A 27,109-nucleotide genomic window follows, 5' to 3' on the forward strand; every position below is an offset into this window, starting at 1 on the left:
AGACTAATACACTTGACACTTTTTGCGGTGTACAACTTCCTTTTCATGTGCCTTCCTTTTCCCACACATTTCCCAGGGCGTCTCTGGAAAACTCTGGGTCGGTGGGTGGGGTGGAGAGCTCCTTCGGTATCTCAGCGGCTCTGGTCTCATCTCGTTTTAGCGGTAACGTTTTAGCGCCCGTGTCTCTCGCCCTCGGTGCCGTGCCCGCCCTGGTGTCTCCACGGGAAGCCTCGGTACCCGGCTCCACCACCCCTTCACTCGGCTGTTCCCATATACCAACCCCGAAGCGAGCCTAGAACGGTTCACTGATTAACAGAAACCCCGTAAAATATGCTTGGGTGGACGCCCCAAACATTTATCGAACACGCTGGTGCGAGCCAGGAATTCGGGCATTTCTTACTGTAGTACAGAACATGAAAATAAACATTCGGACTGGGAACTTATTTTCAAATGCTTACGACTTGTTTACAGAAAGTCTTGTATAAATATGTAGTCGCCGTATTGGGAATGGTGTCCGTGAGATCGAGTGTTGATCTTTCTTTCCAGGGGATGACTGCAGCGCTGCTGTAATCAGCGGACCAAGGCTGCAGACCTGACCTAGGTGGCGGCCGGCTATGTTTTACTGCATCAGCGATCAGATAATGCACAAAGGAAACGGCCAAGGAGGAACGCCCTGTCTTACAGGACAAGGCTGTGAGTGTCAAAACGTTCCCGTGCTTTCCGATCCCCGTCAGCATATACTAAATCCAATGATTCACTGGTCTCAAACGGGCTTTATTAGCATTAACTAGTGTCTTACAAAGCATTTTATAACACCCTAATATTAGACTAACTCCCCCCATAAAGAAGTACCAACAGAAAAGAAGAGTAAATGACCATTATGAGGAGAAAAGATATAAAATGAAATAATCTACTCAACCATTACAAAACAGCAGCTGAGGAACATATGAAGTCAAGTAATATAACATTCCACTCCCTCCAAATATATTCAGTTAAGGATTTACAATCTCTGTCTGTCCCTCTCCTGTTCAAGTGTCTTTCTCAATCCGTCTTTCTCTTCTTTCATCGCTTTTGCGGTTTCTTTCTCTGAACCTCACATCTGTCACCCTCTCACCCCCCCTCGTAATCCCTCCAGAGTAGTTATACACACCTTGTCAATCGGCACAATGCCACAGAGGCAGGAAATGCAGGCGTGCCTCAGTTTAATGACCAGAACAGCTATAAGTGTAGGATGCACCTGTTGCTGGCTGTGGACAGTAGAAAGACTGGCAAATTCCTGAGTGGGTCCAGGCACTGTGCAATGTTTAGTCTAGTCTAGGGCACCACTGCTGACACTGCAGTCGCCAACGCTTTCCCCTATACTGTTGTGGTCTGCCGTTTAGTCTCGCTCACTCTCGTTTTTCTCTTTGCCTTGCACACACACACACACGTACACACAAGCTCACACGCTCACACACTCACACACTCTCACACTCTCTCACACTCTCTCACACTCTCTCACACTCTCTCACACTCTCACACTCTCTCACACTCTCTCACACTCTCTCACACTCTCACACACTCTCACACTTTCACACACTCTCACACACTCTCACACACTCTCACACACTCTCACACTCACACACACACACACACACACACACTCACACACACTCACACACACAAAGAAGAAACCGGGGGACATGCCGCATCTGGGTTTTTTCACTTCTCACAAAACAACCATTGTCTTTTTAATATTGCTGCAAAGGTGCAAGTTCCTCAAGCCAAACAAACTGCTAGCAGCTAGATTAAAACTTGTTGCAAAACATGCTGAACAGAAGGGACATTCCCCAATTTCCTCCTGGAGCGCAGCGTTCACGTCTTATCTGATGGAAATCCAGAGTTGCTCTGTTGAAGCTCCATGTGTGGAATGCATCACTGGGCCTCCTCTTGTATCACATCAAAGTCAGTTACATAATGAAGTTATGATTACATTCATCGTGCAATGTGATGCCTGATTATATCAATTATCTCAAACAGAGCATTGAGCATGGGAACTTAGACATAATGATGGCAACCCTGTTTATCAGTTATTCAAGAACAGTATAGAATCAGAGCACTGTTGATCCATGTAATTTTTATGTTCAGCAACCATGAGCTTTGCTGATTTATGCTGTGGTATTTTTGTCTACAAGACAAAATATAAAAATCTGCCCCTAAATGTACTGACTTGAAGTTTCTGTTAGGTTTGCATCCTTTTATGAGCCGCTACTGCACTATAATAGTTTGAGCAGTTCAACACCAAGACAATATTTTGATAATGGTATCTTCAACTCCATGAACACACACACACACACACACACACACACACACACACACACGCATACAAAAGAGGTCTGCGGGAGAGTGCAGTATCTCAAGCACAAAAGGCCCGTCTGTTTTCGTTCACGCACCAATCAATTCCAAAGGAATGCCAGTACCTGCAGGATTGTCGGGACGATGACAGGGGCTTACTGTAACCAACCGGAAAAAAACCTCAAGGGAAATATCCATATATCTCTCTGATCTACAGTGAAAAAAAAAGATGAACGAAGACCATATGATGTAAATACAGTACGGTACAGCAAAGGTGTCCAGTCTCAGTGAGGTATGCAGCCATTCACATCCATCATTAAAAGAGACAGCCTATATGTTCTTATGGTAGGAATTCTTACAGTACATGTGCTGAAAATTCTGAAGATGACATGCAAACATACTAAATCATCGAGGCAGTGTTTATTAGAAAATAAAAAATGGGCCTACAAGTCTCTACTGGCTTGCAAATCAACTACAGTTCTCCCCCAGCCATTCAACACACTGTTTTAATTCCATACATTTTGATCGAAGCGTATTTATAACCAAATAGCTATCAGCTTGGTAGAAGGCCCTATGCAGTATGACATGCAGGAATATTCGTTACACCTTAATACATATCCTGTTAATTTGTACAGGATGGTTCAGGTTATGTGTTGTTCCTTGCCCAAAGGTACTAGTGCCAGACATGCCAAAAATCTCAGCATGCACTTTTGATAACAATCCAGTCGCTACTCCATGCTGCTTGTGCTCCAAGATAAAAAGAGATCGCTTTGAATTGCAATTCATTTGCAAGCAGAAGAAAGGGAATACTGAAGACATTGGCTGGAAGTCTGTTTGATCATCTCGGTGATGAAAGCAGGGAAAAGGGGAGGCTGATGGGAAAGGAGTCTGAATAAGCTGCAGGACCATGGGAACCCCATACTGTAAACTTCAGAAACAAACAAACAAATAGACAGATATAAACACCCACACACACACACACACACATTATATTACAGAGAATGGGTAAGTACAGTGTGCAAATATACACATATGGACACACGGAAAAGCGTGCGTGCACACACACACACACACACACACACACACACACACACACACACACACAATACTACACAGATTGGGTATGTATGCACGCACGCACGCACGCACGCACGCACGCACGCACGCACGCACACACACACACACACACACACACACACACACACACACACACACACACAGGATATTCTATATTACAGAATGGGTATGTACAGTGGGCACATGTTGACACATACACACACACAACACACAATATTACACAGAATGGTTATATATGCACACACACACACACACATACAAACACAAAAGCATAGAGCACAGTCCATTTAGTCAAACCGAAAAATACAGTGGACTGATTCCACCACTCAGAGAAAGCCCACAGCCACACAGCCAAATTACTAACTTCCAATTGTTTCTATTGCAATTACTATTAATTCTCACTCTATTCACAGGTTCCTGCACTTCAGGGGAGCCAGACCTCATTACTGGAGGAATGACCTCCGAAACAAGTCTCCCAGGAACCCAAACAGAACTAACAGAACTCTAACACTTCAGAGGATCATCAACAAGAGCTGAAATGTTGACCATCTGCAAATCTCATGAAAAGCACTTTCATGAGATGTGCAGATCTGAAAACCTACAGTAAGATTACAGTTCCTAAATTCCTGATCTGTCAATGTAGGGTGCCAAGCCTGTTACTTAAATGTATCTACAGTATGAACAATCCAACTTCAAATGACTATTTAATACAGGTATCTCATTTGAGTTTGAAATGTAAAATTTCTGGATAAAATTATTATGTTTTGAAAATCAACCATTGTCTGGCCAATCACTTCCCCTTTCAATTCCATGACTGAATTAAAGCCTGGAATGACCGGACCTGGAAGGTACAATAGGTAATTTCAGACTTCTAACGGTCAGCAACAAACACCCTCAAACTACAACACTGTTTATCCCTCCCCCTTCTCTGTGAACACGCTGATGTTTGCTGTGGCAATTCAAACAAATTTTCAGCCAATGACCTTGAATTATTGTACAGCTCTACAATGTTTTGGGACAGAGTGTCGGTCCATCAACTGTATATTTTAAAACCCAAATTTAAGCACTATAAACACAGGCAGAGGGTGAGGCAACATGTCAGTGAGCCCTTTTCCAATGGTAGGAAGGGATTTACAATGGTCTTGTAACAATGTTTTCACACACAAATCTAACCTATTGCACCTTTAAGGATTAATACTTAATTCTCTGGCCTTAGCCTTAACAGTGTGCGCTGCTGTTTGCCTGAGATTGCAACTCTAATAGCAAACAGATGTACAAACGATCCCAGGATCTCTTTCTCATCAATCCCTTCACCGCCCGGGGAAATGCATTTTGGGAAAACAGATGAAAGCCGCAAGTGTGGAACGTGATGCAAAGCAGGCTGGTAAACATCACAGGTCCTGAGATCAGACTCCCCAAAATCAATCAATGATAATGGGTACTCCTCTTTCAAAAAAGAATGCTATGATATACATCCATTATGTTTTGATCATGGGAGCCACATAGTGTACTTCACATAAGTTACCACAAAACATTCTGGAAACTATGTGACATTACCCATGTGACACATTAAACAGTTATTGGTTTGTGTCCAGGAACCAAGATCAGGACAGATGAACCATGAAGATGGATTTTTGCCATGTTGACTGAGGAAAAATTCTTGAAAACTGCAAGGAAATGTCCACATGTGACAGAAGTGAAGCGACATACAGTATATGCATTCATTAAACATTTCACAGACATTTCATGATGGGATAATGAAAATTCCTAAACTTCACTTCTACCTGTGGCACAGATTCCCGATTTGCCGGAAATGTATGACCACTCGCGTGTATCAGGGAACAGGTGACAAATTCCAGGAAAGGTAGGATGCCTGTCTTGTATTCAGTGGTACAGGACTGAAACGGTCTTTGGTAAAACTCGATTTCATGTAACCACAGGTGGAAACTCCAGGGGTTAGGAAGTAAAAGCCCTGCCATGCGTTTCATCCACCAATGAACTCTTCCAGCCAGCTGATTTCATTAATTATTTCTACCTCCTGATTGAAGAATTTTGCTAATTAGCAAATCCAGGTGATTTCAATGTACCGAACAAAATACTGGGGAAGACTGGGGATTTTCCACTTCTGCATGTAACTGGTGACTGAGGTGACAGCTGGCTTGTGACGTGTGATCTTCAGGAAAGCGTGCTCATCTCTGGATGGCTCATAGACCCGGGTGTTATCCTGATTTCCATGTTGTGAAGCAGCTGGTGAAACGGGACACCCTGTACTGGAAGCCAGCCTATCCACAGACCAATTTCCACAATCCATATCATTCCACAATGCAGTATGTGACAACCAGAGACACAGTGGTAAGGAATGGGAAAGGATTGAAACTTTAGAGGTCAGAACACTGATTACTACAGAGTACTCTATAAGAAAAAGTACATAACCGTGATGTTCATGATTGTCACAGTTCGGTCAACCATTAGTAGCAGACAGTTATGACTATGATACAGACGTGCATGTGGGTGTGTGTGTGTGTCTGTGCCTGTACATGCGTTTTTGCCATACCGGTACGGTAAAGACTTACTCGCACAACAGAATCCCGTTCTCCAGTCCTCCCCGGAAGTCCTTGTCACCGAATCTCCTGCCCGTGACAGCCTGGAATTCAAACAAAAACAGATACTCTGTCTTTGCTGTCATCTCCTGATCTTGCAACGATCACTGTTTACACCTTAAGTGAATTTGTGTGTGTTTTTCCAACTTCCGATGGAAGTTCCTTCGGGCTTTCAATAAAACAAATTGATAACCTTTGTTGACTTGTGTTTGAGATGGCAGTTAAATCCATCATGAAACAATGTGTATTGATGCGGAATATCTATAGCCGGGCTGTCAGCAACGACGTTAACATAACCAATACCAGAATTTGTAAATACAAACATGGATAATTAGGCAAAACCTTCAGATGTTCACAAGACATTAAGAAAAAAGCTTCAGAGAGGACAGAAAGAAAGAATAAACAGTCAATATCTCTCATCGTGCTCCTGTTGACAGGATTCCACAAACAAACGTAACATTAGCTCCCTTTATCTCACCCAAACATTCAGCCCTGGTTCCTGGAGGAATTAATTCAATGTGGCACAGGATCTGGTAGTTCTTACTTGCTCACTAATACGTTCCTGCGGTCACAGTGTGCTTGAGTTGGCTCAATCACTATCCATGTAAACATCCTCTCAAACTGTGGAAGCCGTTCAGTCGCGTTCGTCAGCTTTCTTCCATTCATCCCCTCTCTTATTACATCAAAAGCTTTTGATATTTCTCGGAACAAGCTCAATCTAAACCCTTACTTAAGAAGAAAGACCTGCAAGGTACAAATGCATTACATTCTAGACTGTTTTTTTCTTGTCCAAACTAGTTCCCAAAACCACTGAGCAACACATCAGCGTCATTAAAAACAATTATATATATGGCTATGTATACCAATGAGCGACAAAAAAATAAAGTGACAAAGCATTCAACCAATGAAACAATCAGTAAACAAATCAAAGCATGAAATCAAATGAATCAAGGGCAGCGCATTCCATTGACCCCTAACAAATGTTCCTGGATTAAGACTGAAATGAAAAACTTCCACATTGGTTCAGGTTAAGCTGTAGCAGTATAATCCCATAGTGATGTAGGCTAATGACTTGGTGAGGGACACATGACAATGATAGAGTCAAACCCCCTGTTCCAAGAATCACGCACAACACATGTATTCATATCTTTCAATCGGGGGGAAGGGATGCTCCCTTAAGGTGCTTCCACAGTCCAATTTAAAAACAGTATATAAAGAATATGACCTCCAGAGAGAAAAGCCAATTTTCACCAGAACAGGCCAGCACAAACGTTGAAAAAAAGCCCACCGAATCTCTCTGAGTCTGTTTTGCTAAGTAATTACACTGTCTTGCCGAAACAGACTAAGTGCCCAGGGGGAAAGGGTAAGAATAAAGCTCCTTATTTCTATTGCAAAAGGGATCTCTCAACTTTGAGCTAAGTTTATGGGACTACTTTGGCAACTAAAACAGTTAGAGGATTACTTTCTCCCAAATGTCCTGGGCCTGTTATTTTCACAGCTGTGATAAGTGAAGAGGGCTATAGTGCAGAAAAATGAGCAAGTTTAGTTTGTCCTGTGTCACTTGGCTATTTTCCTTGAAAAGTATACAAAAAAACTGTCTGCCTACTGTCCACCATCATAGAATAAGCTAATATTTTGGGGGGAGAAATCCATAGTGGTAGGCAGGGAGTTAAGTGTGAGAAAAAGGTTTTGGCAACATGACTGATGACAGCTCATCGACTGAGGAAAGGTAATTCCACTAGTTACCAATGGGGGTGGTATTGTACACTAACCAAACAGTGGCAAACATTTTATCAAGTTTCACCTTTGAAAGCAATGTGCAAAGAAAATGGCAGCAAGGTCAGCTAAAACAAATGTGTCTGTCTGAAAGATAATAGTCTAAAAACAACCCTGCAAATGAAAACAATATCCTTAATTTATGAGGAGGAAATTGATATTGACACTATTATGAGAGGTTGAACATGCCAAGTTGTGCTAGCATTCAGTCTGGCTCCTGCTCAGTCCACCAAAATTAGTATGGAATGCAAAACAAACAAAAAAAGCACTGCAAGCATTTTTCTGTCGCAGTTTTTAAACAACTGGAATATGACAGCAGAGGGAAGGGCAGCTGACTACTTCCAGGTTTGTGTTTTCAGTAATTACAGAAGTGAAAACACAAGCCACAATTTTGATTTCTCACCACATTAATGAGGCCAGTAAGAAGAAGGCATAACTCAAATACTTGAATATGAAATGAATCACCAATTAACTTAATAAAATATATACCAATGTACACAGAAAGACACGAAGGAATTTCATGAAATTACGGTTCTTGGTATTGAAGCACATCCATGGCAGGGAGGCTATTCCATAACCAAATGAAGAGCAAACATTTCCACTCATAAAAGGCCTGCCAAGATGCATACCATTTCTGATTTGTTTTTCTTGGTTATTCTCATAACTCTTTGAAAAATAATACTCAGTTGAGAGAACAAAAAAGAGACAGAAATAAAAGAAATGGCTGAATATTGAGACAGCAGCACATGCTGCCCCACGTGCAGAGTGAGGAGCAGGATTCTGGACTACAGAGTGCAGGACTGCGTTACCCAGCAGGCCGCTACAGAGGTGGAAACCACCACCTTCATTCCTGGCACCTACCTTAGCAGGCATACTGGCACTTAGATCAGAGCTCTCAAATGCCAATGTAACTATAGCAACCAGGCCCAGGAAAACTCCATTTTGCAGCTGTGCTCCATCCCTACTGCCCTACAGCAATATCACAATAAAAACAACATCATCCAAACACGAACTTATAGCCTTCAACAAACTATTAGGGATAATTGAGTACATATGGCAGGAACATGTGTTTAAAGGCGCTGCTATGACAAGACTTTGGCAGGGCTTTGGCAGATAAAGTATCTGTCAGGGCAAAATGTTTTGGTGATGTGTAAGCCATTAAAAATGTATTACTGAGGTAAAATACAATGCGGTGCGACAGTAGGTGCTTGATCTCCAGGCTTAGGGGCCAATTATGGCCAATTATCTCACCAATGCCAGTCCCTGAAATTTCCACTCACACTACCGTATCCGCTGAGAATTACTGCCCAATTCCCAATGGTTCCCTTATGTGAAAACAGACAACACAGTACAACGGTCATAAAACCTCTTTTTAGTGAAATGAAGCACTAGTAATGACTGAGGATGCTGAATGAACACCCAGGTAGAATCCTGAGGCATATTTTTTTCTTGAGAGGTAGTTGCTCTGAAGATCTCGAGTGTTAAGTACAAAGGCAGTGGCGAGAGTGGTGCTAATTAGCTAGATAGAGGCGGGAAATCCAGGTTCAGAAAATACAAAATCCTCCCCAGTATTTTGTTCCAGATTTGCTAATTAGCATAGTACTTCAGCCAGGTGTTAGAACTAATTAGTAAAATCAGCTAGCTGTGTTCACAGGTGGAAGAAACGGGAAGACTTTTACTCTCCGACCCCTGAACTTTACACCTCTGTTAGCTGAGCAGGTATTTTGGTGCAGAGTGCCACAGAGCAACAGATAAAAGTCAAACTGTGACGGTGATCCAGCGGATAGCAGAGTCTGGGGGTCGCGCCAGCCGCCCCAGTGGGGCACCGATAGCCTACGGTTAGAGCACAGAAGCTTCTTGTCTCAGGGGTTTGTTTCAAAAACATCCCAGAGGGGGTCACTCAAGGCTGCTCAATTAGACTGCGGAATTCGTTTCCTTTGTTATTCCAGCGGAACGCAGCCTGGTCCAAGTCTCCCTTGAAGGCGCATTGTTTCTAAACAATTAGAAGACATTTTTTGTACTAATTCCCTCCCGCTGGACCCTTCATGACATAACAAGGGCCATTCTCATGGATCCATATCCAAGCCTCTAATCTTTTGCCGTTTGGCTTTGTTGTTTTTACATAAAACAGGGCTTCAGTGGAACCAAGCCGAAGAAATGGGAGGAAACGAAGCCCTTGAAATGTTCAAAGGACTCCGTACATTTTTTTCTGCAATAAACAGCAAAAAAACATAACTAAACAAACTTTGTTCGCTTCCTGAAACATTGCCATGCCTTCAACAATGCATTTATGTGGTTATAGTATGAATGCTTGCAATCAAACATTCAGCATAACCAGCATAACCCTCCTACATCTAACAGTAGGAGTAGTAGAATCCAAGGGTATGGTAGTAGAATGTTATGCTCTGTTTAAATGCGTGAAAATGCAAGATGAGCCTTCAATGACAACAACAATCATTGCAGCAGGTTCTAATTGATGGGCTACACCTCTAACACCAGAAATAAGTGCCTGACTGAAATATAAAGCAAAAAGGATTCAAGCTCTTGTTTGCTAACAATACAGTCCAAAATTAGACATGATAAAAGCTGATCAATGAAAAATGTACCTTTAAATTGTGAAGTAAATGCTAAGATCACAGGCTGCAGGATGACTACAACAGCATTCATGCTTTTATGCCTTTACTCCAGGATGCCACCAATTAGCTTGGCATTTTGTGTCTTATGCCTTTTTCACTTATTCCCTGAGACTGTGGTTATGGGAATTGTAGTGCAGAAATGCAGCTCAGTGTGTAGAGTATGGGACCAGTGCGCGAGGTGGACTGACACTGTATCTGTCCACCTCACAGTCATGGGAAAAGTCACCCAAACAGTCCCATAGAGGTTTGTGGTCACTCAAAGCATTTATAACCATAAAGTATCTGGTCTAGATACCAGTGGGTTGCTGGCCCTTTGCCTTCCAGTCACGTACATCATGATATAAGTCAACATGACAAGCAAACCTGTCACTGCCACTAAGAGGAGAAATATGACTCATGCCCTCATTGCTGTCAGACTCCTAGCTCCCGTTCATTATTCTACAAAGGGTAGCAGCATGATTTAGTCAAAAGGCAACAAGCCACTGCTTTAAATTAAAGGTATGGCTGGTAGCTACAGTATATTAAATGTCCCACCGTTTTCAGCTTTTAATCTTCAAGCATCTGGTTCATATAAGAACCCAGTTTACCTTCTTAAACATCAAGATCTTAACACTGAGAGCTCACAATCAATATGCCATGTCAAGGCGTCTCTCAATGCCATGCTACCAGCACATTCACTGATAATTATGGTGTCATGCGATTCCTGAAATCCCACATCAAAACTTTAATCCCATTCTAAATGCACACAAACCTCTCAGTTCACTACTAGGCTTGGATTACACCTAAACATTATGCATCATGAATCTGGCACCGAACGACAAATGGAAGTTGTTTGTCCGAGACCAGTCTACCACCCCCAGCAATAAGTCAATTTCCCATGAGTGCTATGAAGGACGTTTGTTATTCATATTCAGCAAGTATCAGTATATTGCCTTCTCATCCGAGCAATCACCACCAAGTTGTCCTCTATCACTACCACACAGAAAATAAAATACTGTGTTCATTTGAAAGGAAAAGGGTCACAAACACTCAAATGTTTTATGTCTCTGAACAACAATGTCAGGTAAACAGGAAAAACTCTCCAAAGGATTTAAAGCGGCTGTGGCAGAGCGTGTTTTCAGTTGCTTACCTGCTTCTTCCTTCATTCTCTGATACTGTCCTTTTGTGCCAGGCCAGCGAATAGCCCGCAGAGCCAGCCATGCCTCTCCTTTGTGCGATAAAATCAACCGCACACATAAACAACCAGATTTACCGTATCCAGCACTACCCTGCTGTAAAAACTACCAGCTTGAAAATTGAGCTGGTCAAGCTTTTCATAAGCTGGTCTAGCTGGGTATAAGCTTTCAAAACCTAGCTTGAGCAACATTTTTTTTCAGCAGGGTAATCTAAACTCTACAGTGCCCTCCATAATGCTTGGGGACAAAGACCCATCATTTATTTATTTGTCTCTGTATTCAAGAATTTGTAATAAGAAAATCACATGTGGTTAAAGTGCAGTCAAATTTTAATATGGGCATTATTATACATTTATACATAGATTGACTTTGCCAATCAAGAATTGACTATTATGTTTTGAACGGATAGAATGAGTCTATACACTTCAGAATTGTTCTACTACCATGAGCAGTTATATCATTAATGAAGATAAGTGAGCAAGTACATTCGGCAGCCATACATGCCCAGGCCAACACACCCCCACCACCGTGTTTCACAGAAGAGGTGGTATGCTTTGGATCTTGGGCAGTTCCTTCTCTCCTCCATACCTTGCTCTTGCCATCACTCTGAAATAAATTAATCTTCATCTCATCTGTCCACTTTCCAGAAATGTGGTTGTTCTTTAAGTATTTGCTGGCAAACTGTATCCTGGCGATCCTGTTTTTGCGGCTAACCAGTGGTTTGCATCTTGCAGTAAGCCAAGTCTTCTGTGGACAGTAGTCATTGACAAATCCACACCTGACACCTGAAGATTGTGTATGATCTGTTGGACAGGCGTTTGGGGATATTTCTGTCATCAGCTGTGGAGGTCTTCCTTGGCCAGCCAGTCCCTTTGCAATTAGTAAGTGCACCAGTGCTCTCTTTCTTCTTAATTATGTTCGAAGCCATTGATTTTGATTAGCACAGCTTTTGTCCGATGTCTCAAACAGTTTTATTCTTATTTCTCAGTCTCATAATGGCCTCTTTGGCTTTCATTGGCACAGCTTTGGTCCTCATGTTGATAAACAGCAATAATAGATTCTAAAGGTGTTCGAAAGACTAGAGGAAAGGCTAGGTGTTGAGAGCTCTCTTACACCTGCATTAAGGAGGCAATTAAACACACCTGAGCAATTACAAACACCAGTGAAGCAATGTGTCCCAAGCTTTATTGTGCCCTGAAATGGGAGTAGTATGTATAAACACCGCTATAATTTGTATGTGGTGAAACCAAAACGCATAAAGATACCCTGTAATAAATCCTGACAATCTGTGCATTTTAACGACAATGTTAATTGTGTGATCGCTAATCTTAAATTTTGGCAAATTGAAGGTAAATCAAGACATAATGAGTCTTTGTCCCAAACATTATGGAGGTCACTGTATATGCATGATCCTGCAAATTTGTGCCATGGAGCTCTGGAATCACACACTTTATCTTGAAAATAAGCTCCTAAACTTTTATATATTTGCAGTATCAGCAAAGCCAACACAATTTCCATGAACATATTTGTCTGCTGCAGCTGCATTTTTTAAAAGCTATCGCACAAAATATAGCCCCAGCCACTGAGAATCAGTACAGGAGATGTAGTATATATTTTGCTCAACTCTGGCACTCAAATAATCAAAGTCTCAAATGAACTCTCTCGGCCCTCAAGGAATGTGGCGCCACATGCAAACATCGCTTAAATATTTATAGGATCTGGATTCAACAGTTTCCGCACACATTTACAAAACAAATTTCTGTCTCGTGTCAACATTCACTCATGGAAAAGTTCCTTAGTTCAGCCAATGAGAACGAAAACTTCCCAGTCAATTTCCTGACTTACTTTCCTTTATTTCTACTGTCAGAGACAGCCAGCAACAGTCATGTATGTGCGTGCCATGTTTATGCACATATTTGTGTTTTTTGGGACATATTCATACTTCATATTCATTGCAGAAAAAATATTTTCTTAAAATATCAGACACCAGCAGTATTTTTTCTGGGAATTTAGTTCAGAGATCCAGTTTCAGACACATCATTTCCCCCTCTCTCCCTGCTGGCTAAAGAAATATTTAAGAATGAAAGAGTTCCAGGATTAAAACGTAGAATTCTGCAATGCACGGCCAAAACTTTTAGTGTCTTGCACAGACTCCTTCCCAGCTGTATGAGCCGCTTGTGGTTAATACTGCAGCACCATGTTGACCTCCAAAACCCCAGATGCTGATGGTATAGTGGAGGACTGCTGTTCTGCCTTCAGCACACGGTGTGGATGATGTGAGCAATGTGGTACAGGAGGAGGTACAGAACGGGAAAGTAAGGAAAGAAACAGGGTGTTTGGCCATAGACGTATCTCAGCAACTAGACTAGTGCGCCCAGAAACTCCACTCCACTGGGTCAAAGAAATAATCCCAGGGGAAAAAAAGCACTGATTAATCTTCAAGCAAGGATCAAATAAAACATGCATATTTTTAAATTCCAGAAGTCAACCTCTTAAGAATTACTATCTTGTTTTTACCAGTGTTTGAAATAGTAAATTTTGCAATAAAATCATTCAAAGAGAGGGCAATAAAATATGCGGTAAAGCTGTAAAACATTTTGAATTAGTTCATTCAGACATTCAAGAGACATCCTCTCTCCTTACTGCTTAATGCACTCCCACACAGGCAGAGAGGAACAAGCGCTATCCTGTCTGGCCCATTCACTGAAAGCAGCCATTTTCTTTGTAATTTACTCTTTTATTCATGTTACAGAATTATTCCTATTCCTTTCCAAACCACATGACATGAGCCTGGGACTGATTTAGGAAAGGAAACTTTATGGTTTTATAGCGATAACCATTATCTGATGCAGATAGAGCTTCGTCTCCTTGGAGAGATGGATTACCAGAACATGTACTGCAGAGCACGGAGCAGGAGGCTCTGTGGTCTGAGAGTGTGTGTGTGTGTGTGTGTGTGTGTGTGTGTGTGTGTGTGTGTGTGTGTGTGTGTGTGTGTGTGTGTGTGTGTGTGTGTGTGTGTGTGTGTGTGTGTGTGTGTGTGTGTGTGTGTGTGTGTGTGTGTGTGTGTCCATGCTTGTGCATGCGTGTGCGTGTATGTAGGCAGCCTGTAGTGTATAGGGGCAGCCTGTAGTGTAGTGGTTAAGGTACATGACTGGGACACGCAAGATCGGTGGTTCTAATCCCGGTGTAGCCACAATAAGATCCGCATAGCTGTTGGGCCCTTGAGCAAGGCCCTTAACCCTGCATTGCTCCAGGGGAGGATTGTCCCCTGCTTAGTCTAATCAACTGTACGTCGCTCTGGATAAGAGCATCTGCCAAATGCCAATAATGTAATGTAATGCGTATGTGTATGTGTGTGCACGTGTGTGTGTGTGCGTGCCTGATGCATATTATGATATTAAATCATTGAGGAACACTGATTATATGAAATGGATAGCATAAGCGTACTGTAAGGCTGTTGTTTTTACTAAGCCACACTTCACTTGACTGTTCCACACCTCCTGCCTCACTGTGCTGTCTCTCCTTGTGTTCCTCCTTATCCTCCTTGACATCAATCCTTCCCTGGTGTGTGGGTCCCCACAAGCATGGCCCCTGGGAAGTCCTTAACGCAGTATTGAAACTTCCGGCTGGCACACTGCAGAATGAAATCAGCCAAGGCCCCAAGCCAAATGACCTGCCGTTTCCCGCTCCCTTCTTAAGCTTCTTACACCAAGGCGACGATCAGCAGATCAACAGCAAGAGGCAAGCACTGGGGGGACAATCTGCTTGGGTGTGTGTTGTCAGCTGTGGTTGGGCCTTGCAGAAGGCATCTAGACCCAGTCGGGTATCCCGAATCCCCCCCAAAATTGGGACCCTGTCGGTTGGCCCTTCCAATCAGCATGCAGTGCAGTTTTGACATGGGAGAAAGCACGTGGAGTGGAACGGAAAGACAACAACAAAAAGGCTGGCGTCTCTGCCGCAGAATGTTCAAAACACATACAGTGATCTGTCCGGGGGATATAATTAAACCTGTTATGACAAGCCCTGCTCATTGATAATTTCTTTGAGCCGTTACGCGTGTATCTGTTATTATATTTTTATAAGGCAGACAAACTTTTGTTTACCTGTGGCCAAGAATTGCAGAGTTCTCGTTAGGCGCTCCCCAACCAGTCTCTGTAGTTCGGATTCTGTCGTTGCATCAGATGAGTTCTCCAGTTTTTTTCTCTGTCATGAACAGGACTATACATTTAATAAAGACAGTGCTAACTGCAGATTACATGTGGAATCAGACGGGACATTATCTTCACTGCTCTCTCGCTGTCTGATCTCTTCCTGTGTCGATCGCATGCCTCGATCAAAGAATGCAAATGGGTGCAAATGATGAGGTGACTGTCGGGGCAGTGTGAACAATTCATCACAGAGTTTGGACAGATCACTCCTGACCGGTACTGACGAGAACCCCCAGATGTCATCTGACAATCGATCATCCATCGACTCAGTGTATTCCCAGCTTCTTAAAGGACAAATGACTGTATCTGACTCATCATCCGACATTGGCTCAGAAGTTAAGTCGCATGGCAGTCAGAGAGCTGCCGGTTAGATCCCGCCCTGGGTCTGTCGAAGTGGCCATGAGCAAGACCTCTAACCCTCAATTGCTCCTGATGAGCTGGTTGGTGCCTTGCATGGCAGCCAATTGCTGTTGGTGTGTGACTGAATGGCTGAATGAGACACATCAATTGCACAGCGCTTTGAATAAAGGTGCTATATAAATGCAGACATCTACCATTTACCATCCAGTTTGCCAGCTCCCTACCAGAAACCTCAGGCTGCTCTGCTTTCATTTGATTTTGGGAACACTTGCCATTTCACAAATTACAGCCAAGCAGAGTACAGATGACTCCAGTGATGGCCTTTGACTCTTAACTAAAGAATTGCGCAATATGCACTTTCATGCAAGCTTCGTCCCAGCAATATATTGGGATTATAATATCACTTTGTTGATATGCCCCTAACAATACAGCTTTCCTAGTTTTTCAGCAATATAAAATGTAAAGAAAGAAAAGTAGTTGGATATGATCACATGAAACAAATTTAGTTGAATTTGTAAATGGTATGAATGTGTGTGTATGGATGTACGTGTGCGTGCGTATAGCATTCCCTGCTGCTCTTGACATATGTTTCCAGTTAAGCGGAGAGAATACCCAGAAAGTTATCCCTCAATGAACAGCAATAATCTAAACTGCCACTTATGGCTTCATGTGGCATATGGCTGTTTCAGTATCAATTCATAAATTTCTCATTCCCTCTTCCATCTGTTCAATTTTATGGACTGGTCGGACTTTTCTGGAATTGGGTCCCCTCCTGTGGCATTCTTGCACCCAAAATCCTGTCAACCTGGCAGAGTTCCTAAGACTAAGTGCATCCATCTGAACCAATCAGAAGTGTCTGACATCGATGTTGTTGGACTGACCCATTTATCGCAACAAGCCAAGCCAAAGCTTTTATTAGGAAGGTCAAAAATAAATGACGCTAATTACTGTCAACTGTGCTCTGTTTAGAAACTGTGACATTCCATTTGAGTGTTGGAATGGCCATTTGAGAAGTCAGGTAAACTTATCCAAACTCTCCTGAATTTTCAGGTTATAGCTCATAATACATAATAATTTGGAAAAATGCTAATGGACATCCACTTAGTCTTTTTAAAAATAACATTTTCCCCCTTTACTCTGAAATAGTGTGCACATGCCACCGGTCAGACTCATCATAGCAAAGTCGCAATGAGAAACATACACAGACATAAACAATCGATCTTGGGGTCATAGAATGGAAGGCTACACAAAAACAACTTGGACTCATAATGAAAACCAATAGATTTATTGACTGTTACACTGCGATTCATTTGAAAAAAATGTACAAACATACATATACAGGGCTGCATACTGTACATTGCTTACATTTTTATTGTCCATTTATGGAGCTTGACATTTACAGAGGAGAAAAACCTCAAAGTGTTTTCCCAAAAGCAAGGCCCCTGCCACAAACTCTGCATATTTACATGGAATATCTACATGCAACATCACTTGCCCAAAATCTGTTTTGTAGCCTAAATGAAACATAAATAAACCTTTCTGTTCAAACACTCATTGAATCACAGTCTATGGTCGTACATGCCAGGTGTTGGGATGACTGCCTCAGATCTGATCCTCTATTCTCTTGTGCGAACATAAGTAACCTGCTTTCTGCATCTGAGACTGGCAGTGTCAGATACTATGAGCTTCATGCCACTCAATCTACACTGCATTCTCACAGATGTGGCAGAATCATAGCGTATTTGCTATGCAGGTGTTCAGTGTTCAGTGTTTGTTTGTGTGTGTGCATGTGACAGTCTCTCAGAGTCTCTTGGTCGTGTTTCTTCAATGGTAGTGTGAGATGTTTTGTTTTTATATTAATCCATCTTTACATGTGCTGTGAATAACTTTTATTTTGATAATGCTAATATTGAGTATGTTACCTTTGGCTATTAGGATTGGCCCTTAAGGCCGAAGTGAGTCCAGTTGGGTAGAACGAGGAGAAATGTGCTGGATTGAAAGTTAAGTAGCTAGCTGAGACCTGGCTCCATGGCGACCTTCTGTATGTTGTCATACAACAATGAAAGTTATTACTCATTTGAATTTATATCCAAGTCTTCATTTCCTCCAACGAAAGCAAGTTACGGAACTTCAAGCAAAGCCTAAACACCCACAACTGACAGTAGGAATAGAGGGAGGTAAAATTCTCTATAAAGTCAGTTAACATTCAAAAACTTTTTTATGGGGAAACGGCCATTTTAAGGGGGAGTGGGTAACACCTGTTCCGAAGGGAGGCATGCGCAGGGGAACGGGTGTATGGCACAGGAACAGCGGAGAGGGCCTTAACACGGTCAGAGCCCTGCTGGTGTGAGAGCTTTCAAAGCAGAGATAAACCTGTTATAGGCAGGGTGCTGGCACACCCCCAGCATGCAGCTGAGTGTGTGGAGAGGAGGGAGCCGCCAGTCACAGACACACCGATCTGCTCTGCTCCTCCCCCTCCTAGCTTTCTCCAGCAGACCCTACACACGCTTCTGTACTGAGACGCAGACAACAACAGCAGGCAGCCGCATCGCATACACACGTGCATGCACATGCGCACGCACACACGCCCAGGCACACACACACAGGCACATGCAAACACACACACACACACACACACACACGCGCGAACACACACATACACTAGCAAACACACACCCAGGCACACACACACACAGACAGACACACAGACAGGCACACACACACAGGCACTTGCAAACACACACACGCGCAAACACACACATGCACTTGCAAGCACACGCCCAGGCACACACACACAGGCACATGCAAGCACACACACAAACACAAACACACACATGCACTTGCAAACACACACCCAGGCACATGCAAACACACACACACACACACAAACACACACATGCTCTTGCAAACACACACCGAGGCACACACACACACACACACACACACACACACACACAGACAGGCACACACACAGGCACATGCAAGCACGCACACACACACACACACAGGCGTGCACACACACAAACACACCGCAACAACAACACTACCACCACACAAACCGGCACAAGCACACAAATGCTCAACCAAGCACAAACACACCCACAAATGAACATTCAAAAGTGCCCACGCTGCATCCTGACGCAAGCGGGAACGTCAGTCACACTTACAGGAACACAGATACCATCCAAAAGCTGATGCCCTGATGAGATTACATGTGGTAAACAGCCTCATCTGCTCACAGCAATTGCTCACCCTCGCTGAGACCGAAAAGCACTCGATGCCAAAACCCACACTGTCCACCTAGAAGTCAATATACTGTAATATCATTCACTGCTGCTGTATCAACTATTCTCCCTTCCCTTCAACCCCATGCCTCAATACAGAGTGACAGCCCAGAGCCAAAGCACTAGGGATGTATTACAGTATTTTACTATTTTTCCCTGAAACCCATAAAATTCCTTCTGCAGGAATCAATTTCTGCTGCAAGCCTACAACCATCAAAGGTCACTTCTTTAAAACCAAAGCCTGAACCACATTACTTAAATTCTTCATTTTAAAATAGCAAGGTTCTCTTTCCCTTCTTCTTCTCCTAATTTGTCCATCTTTTTATGTTTTTTTTCTCGACTGTAATTTTGTGCATTTACGGTAGGCAGGGAGAGGAGTGATTCGCGGGGGACGGACGCGGCCTACATTCCGAAGGTGCCGTGGTTATTAACGCGGGTCTATAAATCACTGCCAGCCGAGGGGGCGGAATACCGCACGGCCTTGTGGGACGGAGAGGGACACAAGTTGAGGCAGCGTACAAAGGCGCGACAGGCGCGTTAATGAAGACGTGCGGGGGCCAGTCGCAGCAAATACGCAAGTTTCTCAACACCCTCCTTCCCTGTGTGATGGAGAAAGTGTGTGTGTGTGTGTGTGTGTGTGTGTGTGTGTGTGGGTTTGTGTGTGTGTGTGTGTGTGTGTGTGTGTGAGAGAGAGAGGGAGGGAGGTGGGCAGATTGGTGTTTGCAGAGGTTGTCATCAGTTACCCATCAGATTCTATGACTATTTAGCACCACTACTGAAAATGGATGAGTTACTAGTCAACACAATTTTTGTGTTTCTACTTTTGTGTTACTTTCAGTGAATTCTGTGTTAAAGTTATTATATTTACAGTGTGTTACAAATGTACAATGTTTACAAAGGGAGACTTTTAACAGACTGTTTAAATATGTCCGTTTTTCTTTATTCCAAATTATAATTATTTTTTTATCCTAGTTGCAGGCCATCCTACTTCACCTCAGTTCAAATGAAATGTGTGCAAGCCAGCATCTGATCAACCAAAGGGGGTCACTCATGTGTGATTAGAGGGGGAAAGACTCCCCCCGCCCCCCTCCCCTCGGGGGCGAAATGATGTGTTGCTCTGAGGGCTTCCATAACCAATTACCACTGACACAGCTGGGATTTGAACCAGACTGTGAGTCCCAACACTGACCCACCAAAAACCAGTGCGCTCACTAGATACGCCTCCCAGTGCGCTGGAAGTGAAGAGAGACAAAACTGCTCAGCGGTATGGTTCTTTTCACCACTGAACATTAAGTGAAGTGTAGGAGACAGAAGGCCACATAATAGACGTACGTACCTTTGACATGGGTATGTGTGTGTGTGTGTGTGTGTGTGTGTGTGAGTACATGCAGTATGTGTCTTTATTCATTACTTATGTGTCTGTTAAACAAAAAAAAAATGTCAGGTGGAAACACCTGATCATCACATAATCTATAATTCTCAGGCAGTAGGTTTTAATCCCCATCTTCCTCTTAACACTGCCCGTGTCATGTAGGGCCCTCTGTGTTGACGCATTTCCTGTGATTGCAGGGCGACTGCAGCACCGACTTGTTTACTCTCTGTTCAGGGAGGGAAAGCACGGATTTTGCAACCGCTTCCCCATTGGCTCTCCTCGGATTCCAAAGGGGCCCTCCTGTCATCCTGAAACTGATTTCACATATTAATAGTGAACCACATTCACTGAATGTGGACTGTGTATGGGTTTGCATCTCGGTGTCATTACTTTGTTTGTTTATTTATTTCTTTATTTAGTCTGCAGGGTGAAGCTGTGACCCAGGCTTAAACCCCTCAGAGGGAACGCAGATAGATTTAGAGGAGGCAATGTTGATGAATGTGGCAGGTTCTGTATTTGAAACAAAACTAGGGCTTAGTCAGCCCAATTTAAAATGTGACCGAAAGTCGCCCTGTGTGCCACAGCGTGCGTTCATGAATAAATATTTTTAAACAATTAATGTCAGACAGGGCTGCAGCCATGTCTCAGCTGGGGGGTTGAACTTTTCCCCTCTGTCAAGGGACTATTTTATCACACACTGTGCAGGGCCTTGAGATGCAGAACTGTGTATGTGTGTGGGCAATACTATAATACTTGCATATAAATAGTATGCATTCCTTCAGGAACAACTCCCTACAATTCCCAGCACACCTACTGTACCAAATTATACCACATTTATTCAGGCAACTACTTTGTTCCGCTCCCTTCCAAATCTCACAGATTCCCAATCCTCCTTCAACTCCAGTCTCCAATACAAATCATCCAGAAACTCATAAATCCCAGATCCTCCAATAAATAAAACGCAAAGAAAACAGTGGAAATCCCTGGGTGCCATGGTAGCACAGGCTGATGAAATCAGATATTGCAGCGGAGTAGACAAATTACCAGCACAGGCTCTGAGGGAGAGGACGAGGATGGCCCACTTTCCGATGCCGTTTGGATTGAGAAAGTAGGCCAACATCCAGTTCCCCAGCGGCCAGGCCACTCTCACACTGAAAGCTAATATAGGGCTCAAACATACTGGCTGTTAGCTCACGGAGAGCTCGCTTAGAGCTCAAGCACACAGGTCACTCGCTCATTATAAGCTCACAAAGAACTCAAATACTGATAACTCACTCACTGAAAGCTCAAGTAGCATCCAAACACTCAGGTCAAAAACTTACGACAAACTCACTCATAAACTCACTCAAACAAACGTCATTAATTCAGTGATAGCTCAGGGCTCAAACACAGGTCACTCTTTAACTGCAAGCTCACTTATATGGTAGACATAGGTCATTTAACCTTTAACTTTTAGCTTAAAACCCACAAATTGGAGAAATTCAGACAGTCCTAGTGATCTCCAATCAAACCACTGGTTTCCAATGACACAACTGGAGCGACCTGGAATTAATGGGGTCTGGGTGAAAAGGCTTATTTATTTTTTCTATATTTTTATTTAAATTTGTGCAACACATCTCACAAATTAGAAAAGACAAAACAAAATGGAAACCAAAGTAGAGCAAAAATGTCCATTCTAAAATATTAGATTTGAAAACATTGCTGTTTGCTTGCTGGCTAACATAAAATAGCCTATCTGTTGTTCTTCTTGTTCTTGCTATAACTGTGATTACTATGCAGAGGTCCATGCTAAAATGTAAAATATAGCTATCGCTGAAATCATATCAAATCATATTTGGGATGACAGCTTTCAGTAAATACTTATCTAGTTCCTCTACACTTTTGTCGCATATCTTAATTCCAGAAGAGGTTTTGGCACTTAGTTGTCTACTAGCCAGCCTCTGACCTATTTTTAACCAGGCTGGGGCAAAAGGTCCACAATTGTATCATTGGCTCTCACAGCTCAGAATGACCAAAACAGGGCATATCAGATTGAGGCACTATATAGGATTGTTGAGCTAATCCCATCCATGTAAATCTATGCAGCAATTGGTTGACAAGTATTGACCCCACATCGATTTCCGGAAGTGTGGTTTGGTGTGAGCGTGTGAGTGTCTGAGCTTGTGCACGTGTGTGTACGTGCAAATGTGTGCTTGCGTGTGTGTGTGTCTGTGCATGCTCACACATAAGCATGGGTACATGGGATTGCCAGATTGTATTTTTGTGTACATTCATGCTTGAGAGCTGACTGAATCTGTCGGTCCCCATCAGCCAACGGACATGTTGGAAAACCGAGGGGGAAGTTACATGACGTAGGCGCTCTCTGACCGACAAAGGCACTCCGCACAAAAGCACACGCTCACAATTGAAAAGAAAAGGTGACTTATCATACAATCAAGCCTGTATGGAAACAGTGCCTTTAGGGACAGCAGCTCCTGTACCCCAGAACAAAGCGAGGCCTTTGTGAAGTTAGTTCTCCGAGCGTGGTGAATGCCTTCACCCCGGGCTAAACTGAGCCTGCTGCACACCAATAGCTGAGGGGGGTAATGCTGTTTTGGCCTGTTGCTATGGAGCAGTGCGCTCGGCATGGCGACTGCTGTCATGGGAGACACCCAGGAGGGCTTGCTCATGTCCACGGTATGGCACATCATATTCCTTGCACTGATGGCGAGCACAAAGGCAGATTAGGATCTTTTATGGGAACCAAATTGCCCCACCCCTCCCCCCAACAGAGCAGACTTACACTGTAAAAAAAAAAAAGTCTTAACAGGTGTTTCAGTTTTGTAATGAGACTTAAAATCTAAATTGAAGTTGAAAATATTATCCCGTTTTAAATGTTTTAATGTTTGCTTAACAAATAAACACATCTTGTTAGCCCATTGCCACATCTTGAAATGAATCAAACTGTCAACTCATTTGCAATATTTGGTCATATATAGCAAAAAAAGTAATAGAATTAAGTCTTTAAGTAAAAATACACTATTGATTTATTTTTTGGCATTTGCTGTGCCCCTGCTCTTCATTCATGGTCCAGTTTGAGCCCTGTCATATTGGAGAAAAACACTACCCATAATCTACAACAACAGGTAAAAAATTCCAGACAGGATTTATTTAAATTCAGGAAGCAATAATGGTGAGTTCAAACAGGACTGGTCACAAAAATGCATGGAACACTGAAATTACCCACGATTCCTGACCCCTAGGCATAGGCTAGATGATTACAGTACAGCAAGCCCCCTGACCTCCTCAAATACTTGAACCTCCTACCCCCACCGTCTCTTTCTTAGACATAAAAGCCGCAAAACAGGGACACTAAGTCCCCTCCCGGGTCCTACAGCAACCTTCACGAGCCGTGCCGTCTGTCAGGTCTGCAGCACGTTACGCCTGTCCTAGGCCTAAGGCAAGGTGCATTGCTGGAGTGTGACGTCACAGCAGGTGGGTAACCACACGAACGGCAGCGTAGAAAAGACCAGGCCCTCACAGCTCAGAGCGTGCAGCGTCATAACAACAAAGAGCAAACGGCGTTCAGCTGTTAACAATATACAATACAGCCTACACAGGTCAAAGCACAACGGTAGCTGGGAGTTTCTCTTGGAAGCCACCAGTTTACTTACAATATTACTGAAATTGCTTCAAGTTTATTCACTTCTATGGAGAAAGTAGGATTTGAGAAGAAATCCATGGTCGTTTGCACCTATTAACCGGCAGAACTGGACAAGGATAATTAATACATGTGTGTCATGTTGAAGTGTGGAACTGAACCCTTTACATAGGTTTTATATTCTTACAGAACCAGATCTTGTCAACTAGAGAAAGGAACAATAGCTAAAGGAAGGAACTGTGGGCACTGTCATAAAGACAAGGGAGAAAGGCTAACGAAGGTTGACAGGAAGCCCATTAGGGGTTTTGTATACATTACAACTTTTGTGTACTATCTGACGACAGCACTGGTGAATGAAGAAAAGTCAGTAGCCAAAAGGAGCAGCTCCATCTTTAGCTTTACAATTAATGGGGTGTTTTCCATTTCATCGATTTCACAGTGTGCGCACTAATGAAGAACACAGTGGGTCTGAGCAAAGATAATAAACTTAACAATTCCGGGGGGCGGGGGTGTGTTTTGACGGTCAGCGTTTACAGTAGGGTGCCGATAGGAGCCTGGGCGTGAGGGGTTCAGCAGTGTGCCAAACAGCTACCGTCCAGCTGATCCCAGATCAGTAGCACTTATGCGTGGGCACTTCGCATAGCAAGCTGAGCACTGACTAGAGTTTAGTAAGTAGTGATTAGGAGTAACAGGCAGTGTCAGTGTGTGTATCTCATAGCAGGCCCAGGTACTGCTGTACTCATGCACACTTCTATAATCAGAAACCCAATGAGAATTCCTCCATCAGCTTAGACCCCCTTGTACAAAGCCACACACCCAGCAGCTGTTCAGCACAGCCGTTGGTTTGGATTGGGTATGGTATGGATGTGGTAAGCAGGAGTACTTGGAGTTACATTACATTATTGGCATTTGGCAGACGCTCTTATCCAGAGCGACGTACAGTTGATTAGACTAAGCAGGAGACAATCCTCCCCTGGAGCAATGCAGGGTTAAGGGCCTTGCTCAAGGGCCCAACGGCTGTGCAGATTTTATTGTGGCTACACCGGGATTAGAACCACCGACCTTGTGTATGCCAGTCATTTACCTTAGCCACTACACTACAGGCCGCCCTTTAGTCAGTGGGGTATAAGGCTGTGAGAGCGTAATTCCCGGTTCCTGCGGGTTCTCCCGGTGGGGAAGCGGAAACGGCTCAGACAGACAGCAGGAACACTGGTAAAGGCCTGCAGGAGAGGGCGGGTGGGGGTTTGACACACTCAGCAGGCACACTCTATAAACCATTCTTCTCCCCTTGCTTACACAGAACGAAGTCAGGTTGATTAAAAACCCAGAATTCTGGTTTAGTCAGGGCTGCGCACGTCACGCTGAGCTTCGGAAACAAGCTGGGAAAGGTGAGCTCATTACAGTCAGGGACAAACAGAGAAATGCAGATCTGCAGCAATGAAGCAGTCGGAGAAATACTCCTACGGAAATGCGCAAGACCAGAAGAAGCGAGGAGCACCAGTATACAACGTTCTCTCCTACCTGCCTTCCTCGTTACCTCACCGAGGTCAACATCACCACTGACAAATATAGACTAAGGGCTATTTGCAGCCCACTCTTTACAATCCAGTAATCTCTTTAGCACAAATTAGGTAGCCTATTTTTCTCAGGGTGGTTTTTGTGTTTACTGTGGCAGTGTGTAAGAAAGAGAGGGAGAGAGTATACATTGTAATACTTTATTATAAAAGCTTTAGCAACACAGATTTAAATATTTTATGCTGGTAAATAATTTCTCATTCTTCGTTTTCATTCTCATTTTTAGAATTTAGAATTAAACTGACTTATGAGAGAGGAAGACGAGGGAGAAAGAAAGAGAGAGAAAGAGAGAGATGGGGTCAGAGGCAGAATGTGAGCATAACACTGCTTTATTTAACAACTGAGACAAGGAATTGAAGACAAAGCGAAAGAAGGAAGAAGAGGAAAGAGAGGAAGAGAGATGAAATGCAGAGATGAGAGAAGAGGGAGAAAGAGAGGCAAGACAGAAATGGAGAGAGGAGGAGAGCGAGACTATCCAAACTGCAGGGAGCGATACATTTGCATTGCCGCTCATGTGTTTCACGCTCTCTGACATGGTCTGGGACAGGTCTGTGTTTCAGGAGGCCTGTCTCACTGGGAGCTCAGCACCAAGCCGACACTTCAGCTCCGAGCCAACGGCATGAGCCGCCAACAGGTACCCGCCCGCTCTCCGTCCATCCTGCCAGGACCCCCACACCGCTGCCTCAGCCCCTGAGGGGAGAGGACCTTCCACCACCACACCGACTGCGGGATCCGTCCACTGGGGACTCAAACCTCGCCCTCAGCTGACCATCGTCTGCTCTGACTGGTCTTCAGCCACTCTTTCGGTGTTGTATCGCGGCTCAGACCTGCAAACTGTATCTGGACTGGTTTTGTGCAAACTGTGTCAGGACTGGTTTTGTGGGTTTTTATGGGAGTGTCGTCCTGGCCAGTTAGCTCTTTCTGCGTGGTATCGCGGCTCAGACCTGCAAACTGTATCTGGACTGGATTTGTGCAAACTGTGTCTGGACTGGTTTTGTGGGTTTTCATGGGAGTGTAGTCCTGGCCAATTTTGTAGGAATCACTAAATGCAATCTCTGTTATTTTCTTTCTT

General features: G+C 43.5%; 1 protein-coding gene across 5 annotated transcripts in view; it reads right to left on the reverse strand.

Annotated features, from left to right (window-relative positions):
* Window positions 1-27,109, reverse strand: part of LOC133134980 (LIM and calponin homology domains-containing protein 1-like) — a 124,954-nt gene that overhangs the window by 67,414 nt on the left and 30,431 nt on the right. For all 5 annotated transcript variants that reach the window (XM_061251667.1, XM_061251666.1, XM_061251665.1 and 2 more), the window contains exon 2: window positions 5,985-6,055. In XM_061251667.1, the coding sequence (XP_061107651.1) occupies window positions 5,985-6,055 (71 nt within the window). The remainder of the gene's footprint in view (window positions 1-5,984; window positions 6,056-27,109) is intronic.

This window comes from Conger conger, chromosome 8 (genome assembly GCF_963514075.1).
Source record: "Conger conger chromosome 8, fConCon1.1, whole genome shotgun sequence".
Classification (NCBI taxonomy): Eukaryota; Metazoa; Chordata; class Actinopteri; order Anguilliformes; family Congridae; genus Conger; species Conger conger.